The sequence below is a fragment of the Amblyomma mixtum genome, chromosome 10, assembly GCF_055824585.1.
Source record: "Amblyomma mixtum isolate Tamu chromosome 10, ASM5582458v1, whole genome shotgun sequence".
NCBI classification, from domain to species: domain Eukaryota; kingdom Metazoa; phylum Arthropoda; class Arachnida; order Ixodida; family Ixodidae; genus Amblyomma; species Amblyomma mixtum.
Window position 1 is genome coordinate 162,005,010 of NC_143021.1, and position 12,218 is coordinate 162,017,227.

A 12,218-nucleotide genomic window follows, 5' to 3' on the forward strand; every position below is an offset into this window, starting at 1 on the left:
ATGCGTGCATCGTCTAGACAAGGCGTTTATTAATAAAAGGACAATACAGAAAAAAAAATTGGGAGATCAGCAAGCATGTCATTGTACCCTTTGAGGGGAGAGAGTGCTGGACATCCACTAAAACCCACTAAAACTGCGCTCGGTCTTTACTGCCAGCGCTCTCGCGCAGGCAGCAAAGACCGGTTCATTAAAAGTCATTATAGACGAGGCGTATTCTTCGCACATAAGTTCTCCGCTGCTCCTGTCTTGCTCATTATGAACAAGAAACCCGTACGGGTTTTGAAAAGTCTGTTCTTTTTCGACTGTGGTCAGTGGCTGCTCCTTCCTTTCATTGAACCACCACGCCTAAGCATAATAGCGTGGATACGGGAACCATAATTAGGCAAGAAAAATTAGTGGGACAATTAAACTCCGTCTTAAGGGTATGACGGGACAGCCTTAATAGTCATTCGCTACTTTTTATTTAGTGCCTCTCTATAATTGCGCAGACTCATCAGCATACATCAGCTGGCGTACTACACCTCGTGATACACCATAAGACACACAACGCCTCCATTTAATCACGTCGAATGAACCTGCATCAGTGGCTTAAGAATAACGTGTGTAAGGTTTGCTCTCTCTCTCGCAATCGAATGGTCGTGAGTTCGATTTTCGGCTATCTGTCCCATTTATCTTTTCAATGTAATTTACTTTATATCAATACGTCTTAATGTCATTTGAGTCATGCTACAACCTCGCAATCGCAATTTAACTCGTTTTAAACATTTTCATTTCTGTTAAGTATTTGACGCCACACTTTTTTTGAACAATCGGGATTGTCTCGACATCTGAACGACTACGGCGGTTTCTCCGCTAAACGCGAGCTTAACGCTGCCACGTTAAAACTGCACTCCGTCTCACAAGATGTATGCAGCACTGAGAAAGGCAGAGCTCTCTCGTCCAATCAGAACGGCGCGCATTACATTAGTGTGTTCCTACGCGCTTGTCGCCCCGCCAATTACAGACAGGTGGCTCCATTCATGTTAACGAAGGCGTACTATTAGTTAGCGTCTTCCTGCATCTAGCAAGTGGCGCTTGATGACTTTTCACTCTTGCATCTGTTTGTTTTTGGACAGGCGGACGCCCGTTCCAAAGCAAAGGGACTGGCCCCACTTTTTCCTTTTTTTTTCGCTGTCTGTTCGTATCAGTTCCTATATTGTCACGTCACAACGTCTGCGTTGTGCACTGGTAAAGCGTTCGCTCGCTCACCTGGGTGAGTTTTGCCATCCTCTTAATGAGCGCAATCGTACTTGAGCTGCCCCCGTTCTCGACGCGAAACACTTCAAGAAGCCAACTGCGATCGCTTGCTTGGGAAAACAGCGCACTGTAAGTGTAAGGCACACAGGCGACACAACCGACTTTGCCAACGCCATGTTGGAAAATGGCGACGCATCACTACCTCGAAAAAGGCCTTCGCAGAGCTGTGTCCGTGCGGGCTTTGTCTGCTGATTTTACCAGAGCCAGCTAAATCTATCAGTCCAAACAATATATTCAGTTTCTGTGCTTATTGTTTGATTAATAGTCTTACACTGCTCAAATCTTCGAGGGGCTATATTTCGTGCTCCTGCAGCCCTGATTAGACGAGAGAGCTCTGCCTTCCGTAGTGCTGAAAATATCTTTTGAGACGGAGTATAGTTCTACATAACAAATAATAACTAGCATCCGATTAACGTTTCTTGAGATCATTGTACAGGGGTTTTTTTTGCCTTCTTCCGCAACTGCTGTAGTTGTGATAGACACAAAATGGACGTACTTTATGGTCATTATAATGGCCGTCTACGTAGTGTACCTATATAATTTAATGCATATGCAGTACTCTATTACATGTACAACTACCTCCCTGTCCTGAGGCACTAAGCGCATATCAAATCAGCATGTTATCTAGACACAGTAAGGGTTACACAGCGCTGGAGGATTGTGGAGAAATACCATCTGCCTGCCGCGAACAAAAATAACGGCTGAAAGGATGAAAATACTGCATGTCATTGCACTTTTGATCTCGATCCTTTTGGCCTTCGTTCAGAACAAACAAAGACGCAGACAGAAGCGAGACCGGTTGCTGTCGCAACCAGGGGAACAATGGCGACATGCAGCATAACCAGTACTCCACCTAAGAATGCCAAAAACAGTCCGCAGAGGCGTAGCCAGGGAGGGTGTTTCCCTGTCAGAACACGCCCCTCCCCACTCCTTTCGGCCTTTTTTCCGTCCATGCTATTTATTCACGGCATCGATATATTAAAACGTAAAAACGAAAATAATAAAAGTGTCGGTTTCTTTTCGGTAAGACAGACGTACGTTGTCACGGGTATGTAACTGGAGGCGGAAGTTATTGCAGAAAAGAGTCATTCTTCTTCTCCATAGCGCGACCTATGGCACTTCTTTCAATTGCAGGGCCAGTTCACTCGATTAAACATAACTTTTGACTTCAGCCTACTTTTCCAACCTTTGCATTGTCCTCGAATGATCATGAACTATCGCGAAAATAAAAAAGTGTTTTCTTTTTTAAACCGCCCCAGTGGCCGGGCGTAGGTTCACAAGCATGGGGTAGAAGTTCTGACAAACACCATACCCTCGCAGTTGCTGTCTTTGTTGAAGAGCAGAAGCTTTCATGTTGTTGCATACTAAACCACACCTAGATGGACACTTCCGAGGCGTACGGGCGGAGCGCCTACGCGCACGGGTGTACGCTGGAGCCTGTCTGCGCATGCGCGAGGCACGACGCGCGAGCAGGCGCGAGCGGAGCGCAGGTATCGGCATGTCAGATATCGGCGCCTGCGCACAGGCGCTAGCGCGCGCGTCGGAAGCGGCGTCCTGTTTACAACAATCGCAGGACCGCGGGGTTCTCGGGGACTCTTTTCTTCATGGCTGAAAGCTCTTTCAGGTTCCCTCAATTTTTCTTGGAATCCTTGCAGCTCCCCAATCATCTTTTTTTGTTCACAGCTCGACATTCCAGTCGGCTCGCGAGGGGGAGCGAGCCAGCACCAGGAGCATGGGGGTGCATGACACTTTTCGACGCCCGTCGCGGCGCGTACTGGGCGCGCAGGCGCTTCGCGTGTACGCCTCGGAAGTGTCCATCGAGGTGGGGCTTTATGCGAAAATGTTGTAAACAGCCGCGATTTTTCGTACAAGTGCTCTTTTTTTTTAGTGAAAATAAATGTTCTTTACGAATCCAGTCCTCGAGTCCTCTGTGGACTCGCATTTTTATGTAGATAGTACCATGATTGAAACAACTAGCCCTTCGGCTTTATTAAAATATAGAAATGACTACGATATTGTCAGGGCGCAGGCTACCTTTCTATTTTATCGTTTATTTTTTTACGGCGGTGTATAACCCCCCGAAAAATATTTCTGGCTACGCCACTGACAGTGAGGTATTATTTGCATCTCATTTCGCTTTGCATTTTGTCTGTTCGTGTCACTCAGATTACCAGAAGGCCGTCCCCTGCATGAACTCGGCTGGCTCGAAACTCAATGCCTGCTTCCTGGGTCTGAAGGGCAGCCTGCAAAAGGCCGTGGTCAAAGCTCCTGCCAATGATGTCGTTCCACATACCTGCTGGTGAGTAGAGGACCCGCGGGCTATCCAGTTGCGCCTCAGCTCACCGATGAGATGCAACCCACGCTTATTTAGTGCGCACGGCGACGATCAGGTGGATGGCCTTGAGATATGGGACCGCAATGATTGGTGAACGGAAACCTCTGCCGTTTCTTGCCAAGGTTACCTTTCACTGATTTCCTGCCCTTTTCATGTCAAGCAGCGCCGCTCTTCTATTTACTGCTATATCAAAGTGCGACACGGCACCAAGAACAATCGGTTGCTATCGCTGGTCGAGAGAGATTTACTTGAGGAAAAGTTAGTGCAAGAAATTACCTCGCGTGCGTCGTACCGAAGCTGACATAACGCAGTTGTAGGAGCGCCTGCGCACGCGGAATTCGTTCTCAATCGAACAGCGTATATAGCGAGCGCAGATGTGTTGACAACCGGCAAGATATTTGCAACAAGAAAATGAGCACCCAAAAATCTCCGACAAGATTAAAAGCGTACGAGGGCCAGTGAAAATGCGGCTCTTTACGATGAGCAGCTGCATACGCTTCTGTCTTGAAGGTTGAAGGTTTATTTCCGCAACTAGGTGTTGCGAGGACAGCCAGGGAAAAAGCTGTATAGACAGCTTGAGAGGTCCTGGCTTCTTCTTACAGTGCAGCATTAACTGCGGCGGAGTACGACATCAAACAAATATGTAAGGAGAAAAAACACGTAAGTTCGGTACAGAGAATGAGACATGTACGTTCAGTACGCAGTACATTCTGCTTGTAAAGGAAAAAAGAATTAGATCAAAGAGCCTATAAAGGCAAACGCAGGGAGGAGAAAATAAAGGACAGCAAAACTGACAGGTGCACTCAAAATGGTAATAGCAAGAAAAAAAGAACTACACCAATAATTGAGGTAATTCTTCCAGAGAAATATTGGATACATCAAGATTCTTGTGGCAGTACAACTGGTTCAGAAGTGTCGGTAAGGTATGCTGCAACATTTGTTTACCATAGTTTGTGCGGCATTTCTTAACATTCCAAGGCGCTGCTGTGCGGGCATCATACACAGTTCTGCTTTGCTCTAACCCAGCAAGTGGCAGCAGCTTCCGATTTCAGCGCTAACAGATCATTTTTTTGTTTTTTGTTTTGCTGCAGTGCGTACGGTGAAATGGTGGACTGCATCGACCAGGTCCTGGGCCCGTGCGAAGGCGTCGGCGCCAAGGAATTTCTATTGGGCATATTCGACCGCGCGTTCGGCAAGGTGTTGGGGCTGGTGTGCGGCGAGCACAAGCTGGGATCCGAGGCATGCAAGGCGCTGCCGAAGCTGCCGTCACTGGGTCCGAACGATCAGAAAATCGACAACTATCTCGAGCTCCTTGGCAAGGCAGCCGCCGCATTTCAGCAGTAGAGGCGGCACTGACCCCACCCCCGTTCGTGCTCAGTCTGCGTCTTGTTCATTCCCTTTCTTTCGCTCTTATAACAAGGTCGCTTTCATTGTGGCACTCTGTATAAACGTACTCACGACGCTCAGTAAAGATTTAGAAAATTCTTCACGTTCGCATGAACATTCCTTGCTCGTAGATGTTGTCCACACTACAGCAGCAAGGCTACATCGTCATTTGCTAGCGCCGCTATCATGCAGATAAAGTAACTGTCTTGTGACATCGGCTTATAATTTGAGAGAGGAATAAGTCGGGCTAGTTGGTAGATTCTTTGCATAAAAACAGCGCAGCAGACGGGACCAAGAAGAGAACACACAGACGCAGACGCTGACTGTCAACTGACAGAAATTTATTGCAGCAACGGTGATATGTAGAAACCCATATTTCGCCCACGTGATAAAAACACGAAAACATTAAAACCAGGTGATAAGTTCCTTCGCAATCAGCCATCGAGAAATATGGTCTCTTTTCTTTTCAAGTTAATAGAAGGAGTGCTGACACACTTCTCTCCTCTTTCTTGTCCAATCTTTAATATCTCTATTATGCTCTCTCAGCCTGTCATTCAAACAGCGCCCAGTTTGTCCAATGTATGATGATGCACACGATCTAGGAAAAAAAATCAGTCATTCTGCCCGGCTTTCATAAAGCTATTTTAAGCGGCATCGCACTGCATCTTGATTTTGCATTCAAGTTCCTTGATGCGCCTAGCAACATTAATATCTAAGGGAAAATTAAGCTGTGTTCGGTTTACAACAGCTGCAATTAAAGGATCTGTATCCCGTCCGGCTCCGGGCACTTCAATAGTCTTCAAAAGGCTCCTCTGCATCGCAGGGTGGCTAAGTTGATATGGCGTATTATTGTGATGCAAAAGGTCGCGGATTCGACACTGGCCGGTGCAGAGCTAGTTAGTGGGATGGGAAATGCAAAAACTGTTCTCCACTGACAAGCAGCGCACATTAGTGATAACAAGGATGATAACAAGGAGGCATCCCCTACGCCGTCTTCGGCTTTGGAACGTTCCACCCTACATGCCATATCAGTTAGCACCGGCCTGAGCCGTTGTTTGCTAATCTATAGGACAATGATATCATTGGTTTGGTTTCTTGGGGTTTAACGTCCCAAAGCGACTTAGGCTATGAGGGTCGCCGTAGTGAAGGGCTCCGGAAATTTCGACCACCTGGGGTTCTTTAACGTGCACTGACATCGCACAGTACACGGGCCTCTAGAATTTCGCCTTTATCGAAATTCAGCCGCCGCGGCCGGAATCGAACCCGCATCTTTCGGGTCAGCAGCCGAGCGCCGTAACCACTGAGCCACCGCGGCGGGGTCAATGATATAATTGTTTTAGCCTCAGAGCAAGGCTTTCACGAGACCGAATGGATTTCCGCTGGTGCACCTCGACGTTGCTCCTATTTTACCAATCCGACTGTAACAATGGAACCGTGGCTGAATGTCTCTGCCCCTCCCCTCAGCGAAAAAAAAATACAGAAAATTGGTGGTACAATTATGAAGGCTCATGCCGTGCGAGAACTCTCACATAATCTTTTTTTTTCCTCGCGCTTTTCACTTGTAGAACCGACTAGCAAGCATTATCGCTTCAGCCGCTGAAACCTACACATTTGAAGCACTGCAGAGCCATTTACAGGGTAGCCAGAACTACCTAAACGCTCCACGTGGGTGTGGAAACTTTCTTTTGTTTTATGGTGGCAAGACTTCAAGAGCGCTGCACGAAGACATGATGTAGCTATCCCTCTTTTGACTAAGTTGGAGTGAGCTGAGTCAAAAGGAAGCAATGCCTTTTTAGAACGTGGCGTGTACGCCCAGCACACATGTCCAGGGAAGACCCAGGTGACAAGGTGACTCTTTTAGCAACTGTTCATAACATAGCTAGCAAAGCACCAGTACAGGAGAAGGCACGCTGCACTTCAAAGGGCGTTGACGCATTGCAAAGAACATACCCCAGGAAGAAAGGTGGTCGTTCTATCCTACGTGACATTACTAGCCATTTCCAGGACTCCGGCTTGTCACTCCTCTTATCCGACAAGGAGGGAGGCTTTACTGTCATGCCGCAGGGCTTATACGAGGAAAAGGCCACGAAGGCTGTAAGCAAGAATTTCAAGCCAGCAGGTATACGGCCAGGAAGACCGAAATCAAAAGCACTCTCTCTGCTTGAGGAGCTCAGCCTTGATTCACTTGCCAAACGTGTTCGTGCCACCAAGGTTGATGTCCTGAGACTATTTTTCGCTGCCAAGACACACAAACCGCTTTGTCCTTTTAGGGCAATCATGTCCGAAAGGGGCAGCTGGCAGGAACACGTCAGCAGGTTCCTCTTGCCACTCCTGAACAGCCTTAATGTGGACGATCCCTACAAGTTTGCAAGTGCAGACCGTTTGGTTGAACAGCTCAAGGAAGGTCTTCCCGGAGCGAACTGCGCCTTTTCAGTGCATGTGGAGGACCTCTTCTACTCTGTACCTCGCGGGGAACTCTTGACTGCCGTCAGTGAAGTTATTGATAGGACTGGCACCGTGACTATCCAGAACTCCTGTGGCATTACAGCGGAAGCCTTTTTGAAACTGCTGGACTGTTACTTAAGTTGTACTTTGGTGAGGTACCGAGATGTTTGTTTTTTGCAGAGGACGGCATATGCATTGGTTCTCGTATTGCACCTGTATTATGTGAAATTTATCTAGCTAAATTAGATTCCTTGATTCTAGACAATCTTAACGACCTACCTGCAAAAATTTGTAGATACGTGGATGACTTTCTTGTTCTCGTTCACGTGAAGCCGGGGGACACTTTACACCTCTTGGCTACCTCGATTTTAGATGATTTAACAGGTGCGCGACAAGCCTAAAATTCACCCTTGAACTACCTCAATCTGAGTCGTTACAGTTTTTAGACATTCGCTTGTTTTTTAATGACCCTGGACATGTGTGCTGGGCGTACACGCCACGTTCTAAAAAGGCATTGCTTCCTTTTGACTCAGCTCACTCCAAGTTAGTCAAAAGAGGCATAGCTACATCATGTCTTCGTGCAGCGCTCTTGAAGTCTTGCCACCATAAAACAAAAGAAAGTTTCCACACCCAAGTGGAGCGTTTAGGTAGTTCTGGCTACCCCGACGAAATGATCGCAGCTGTGGCGGAAACGCTGATACAGAAGATGAAAACACCATTTACAGGCTTCAACATATGTCTCCTGCCCTATATTAGCTGCGGAGAGGGGTTGGGAGAACTACAGGTATGTTAGGGTAAACATGTTTCTAATGATTTCACGCCCAAAGCGGACTAATTTACTTCGGAGACACGCAATAGACGATATGCGAAATTTCTTGGCGGTCTGGCAACACCGCGCCCACAACTTCCGGTTTCCATCTTGGCGCGGTCGAGCTCGTCGAGCTAGTGCATCGTTTGCTATGCGTACTTTCTTCTTGCGAGTGGAATTTCAACAGGCAAGCTTCAGCTGCTGCGTTATTTTCACAGCTGATCTTCGACCAAATGTAGGTGCTTTCAATAAGCGCCAGCTTACTCCTACCGCATCCTCAGCTTCGCTTGAAGTCTGGCGCTGATGATCGCAATCAGGGTTGCCGTTGGGAATTTTTCAAAAAGAGCCAGAACTGAAGCTAAAAGTAGTCAAAAGTAGCCACGCCACCTAATCTTGGCGCCAAATTTGTAGCCAAGTAGAAAAGAACCATTATTATAAGCAACTTTTATTACTGAACAATAAATAATATCATTTTGAATCACTACAAAAACAAAGAGTAAATAAAAGCACGAAATTTTGGGCCTCTTCCTTGACCTTCAAGTATCAGGTACGTTGTAAATAAATAAAAGTTCAGTCCGCGTAGTTTAGTGTTCTTGCCGGAGTAATTTTGGCACATTCTATTCAACAACTCAGCAGGAACGTTAAACGATGATACTGTTTTTTCTTGGAGTCGTAGCCAAAATTTGATTCGCAGAATCGCCATAAGCAAGTTCAGCTTCATTTTGTTACGGATCTCTGTTTTCGTCAAGTTAACGCAAGAGAACACGCGCTCTGAATCAGCATTAGAAATTGGAAGGGCCAAATTTTCAGTGCTCCTTGCGCCAGGTGTTGAAAAGGGCATTCGCCGCAAGTGTCCTTGTACGATGCCGCTGCGTGCCAGAAAGTCAAACATGATGCGCGATCAAGGGCACCGCTAATTCTCTGCTGCTGGCGTATTTGAGACTCCAGTTCGTTGGAGGAATATATGCGTCGAGGACGCGCGCGCATCAAGGCGACCAGGACAGCAATGAGGACAGCAAAGCTTGGAAATAATTGTTATTTTCTGTTCTTGCTTGCTATTGTATATGCAATTGCAAAAAAAAATGGCTAGTAAATGCGCCAAAATAGAAGTTCAAAGTAGCCAGAAAGTAGCCAAGGAGCCAGCGTGAAATTTTCATCGCCAGACGGGGTCGAAAAGTAGCCAATTTGGCGCAAAGTAGCCACCAACGGCAACCCTGATCGCAATAATCCGTACTCGAAAGTGGGTTGGAAAGTCGAACCGTGACCGTGTGCTGTTGTCGTTTTAATGCTCGCATTAAAGCACCAGTTCAAGCATCACGCATTATCATGGCTATTTTATTCCCAGGTGGACGCGAATTCATCTGGTAGGGTAGCGAGCGGTTATTTTGCGGTGAGTGCGCACGTGTGTTGACAAACTTCTGTGACAGTGCGAACTTTCGTTAGCGCCGACGCCAGGAGCTTCGTGCATTGCAGTATAATCACACAAGACCCTCGACCAGCTGCGTAATTCGATTCCTTTACTGTAATGTGCAATGCGCATCCGCGGTTTTCAACGTCACCGTTTCAGAGCCCGGCGTCGGTTGATTTTCGCCACAATTCGTTGAAACCGCGTCCTGCTTAAGACGCAGTCAGTCGACATTAACAAGAGGAAACTAGGCATGCACATATAATTCAAAATATTGTAAGCAAAGACGCAGCTTTTTTTTTTCAGATAAGCACCGAGCCACCGCGGCGGCTTGATTAGAGAAAGATGTTACAGCTGTAGGTGCATGCACGGACTCGATACGCTGGTCAAGCTGTGTGTGCAGGGGCGAAATTAGCATGTTCGGTTGCTTCCGAAACTTAATTAGCTTACTCCCAAACTTGGACAAATGGCTTTGTTACGAAGCAAGCTGTTGGAGCTTGCCACAACGATAATAAAATCTGATGGCCTGAAGCGTTTTCAGAACACTGTTGCACGTAATTTCTAGCTTAGACATGCGTCCCTCCTTCATAATAAAGTAGCTATATTATCCGCTTCTTTTTTTTTAGATTTTCGTCGCCGCAGATATCGAAGGTATTGGAATCCTCAAGAAATAAACCATTCGCACCTCAGTTTTTATACGTAGGGTGTATTGCTTCACAAAGACTCCTTAACGCGCATAACATATGCGTATATGATCCAGAGAGTTTGCTCGCCCTTCTAAAACTAATTGAACACGGCAAAAACTTAGCTGAACACGTAGCAAACTAAGCAGTAATCGGCATATGGTTCTTCGAGTGAACTTATTTCGCCACGGCACAAGCGATTGGCCCCCTCAAAAAAATTACCTTCTCTATTACGTTGTTCAAGTATGCGTCTATATATATTCACGCCCGACCGGAGAGTTGATATATGCACGAAATCGGCTTCTAATTTTGATCAGAGACAACAAAGGCTGTGGTCCTTCTTAATTTAAACGCAAATCACCTCGAGAGATTTGTCAAAAATCAGCGCAGAAAGCGAAAGCTGCGCACTGATCCGCGTGCTGACACATGATACCTCGCATGGCGTTTTGTGTTACTAAAACGTTGGGACGGAGTAAAAAAATAGAAAAGTAAAAACCTTGAACGCACCTAGTTCTGGCACGCATCGTAGTGTCTTTTCACAGTGGAGAGGGTAGCGCAACACTGCATCGGCATTTTACTTTTCAAACGAAGCGCAGCCGTTTTAACCCAACGCTGGGCAGCGGTTTCGTTTTCTGTACCGTGCCAACATGGAGGACTTAGTTCTCGGAGCGCCGAGAGATGGCGCTGCGCATTTCGCATATAACATAAAATCCTTCCGTCCGATTACGATAACATCTGTTATGTACAGGCTGGCAATGCAGGCGGTAAAATTAAAAATGCAGTCATGGGTAGAAGGGAATAGGATACTCGGAGAACTTCAGAATGGGTTCAGAAGGGGTAGGCGGTTAGATGATAGCCTGTTCGTGCTTACCCAATGCATAGAAATAGCTAAGGCGGAAAATAGACCTCTGTTTTTAGCCTTTCTGGACATAAGCGGTGCATACGATAACGTGAACAGGGAACTCCTGTGCAGCATATTGAAAGATTTAGGTATTGGTGATGAGGTAATTGATTTTCTACAGGAAATCTACCGAGATAATGAAGTTGAAATTACATAGCAAGGAAAAAAAAGTACCACAACTGTGGGGGTACACAAAGGATTAAGGCAAGGTTGTCCTCTGTCACCGCTGCTGTTCATGCTTTACGTGATAAATATGGAAAGAAGGCTAGAAGAAAGTAATCTAGGTTGTAATCTGTCATACAGATTAGGCGGAAATGTAGTTGAGCAGCGACTCCCGGGTTTAATGTATGCGGACGATATTGTACTGTTAGCAGATAGCCAGGAAGATTTACAAACTTTGGTTAATTGCTGTGGAGACGAAGGAGACGCTCTAAGATTCAGTTTTAGAGCAACTAAATCAGGTGTGATGATTTTTAACGATACAACTGATTAGGTGCTTAAAATACAAGGCCACGAAATACCCAAAGTGGCCGAATACAAATACCTCGGGTTATGGCTAAACGAAGGGCAGATATACACGGAAAAGCATGAACAGGCTCTTAGGGCAAAAGGACGTAGAGACGCCGGGATAATGAAACATAGGGCATTATGGGGGTACAACAAATATGAAGTACTAAGAGGTATTTGGAAAGGAATAATGGTGCCGGGTCTTACTTTCAGCAATGCGGTTCTGTGCTTAAGGGCAGAAGTTAAGTCGAGATTAGACGTAAATCAGAGAGCTGTTGGAAGATTAGCACTAGGTGCCCACGGTAAAACCACAAACGAGGCAGTACAAAGGGATATGGGCTGGGCATCGTTCGAGGCACGGGAAGCTAAGAGTAAAATACTATATGAAGAACGCCTGAGGAAATTGGACGATAACAGATGGGCAGCTAAGGTATTTAAATATTTATACAGAA

The 12,218-nt window shown here is 46.3% G+C and overlaps 1 protein-coding gene across 1 annotated transcript in view; it reads left to right on the forward strand.

The window, feature by feature from the left end:
• The window catches only part of LOC149327549 (uncharacterized), a 46,514-nt gene extending 41,539 nt beyond the window's left edge, over positions 1–4,975 (forward strand). The window contains exons 4-5 of the mRNA XM_089564912.1: positions 3,463–3,595; positions 4,723–4,975. Of these exons, the coding sequence (XP_089421038.1) occupies positions 3,463–3,595; positions 4,723–4,975 (386 nt within the window). The remainder of the gene's footprint in view (positions 1–3,462; positions 3,596–4,722) is intronic.
• The last annotated feature ends 7,243 nt before the right edge of the window (positions 4,976–12,218 follow it).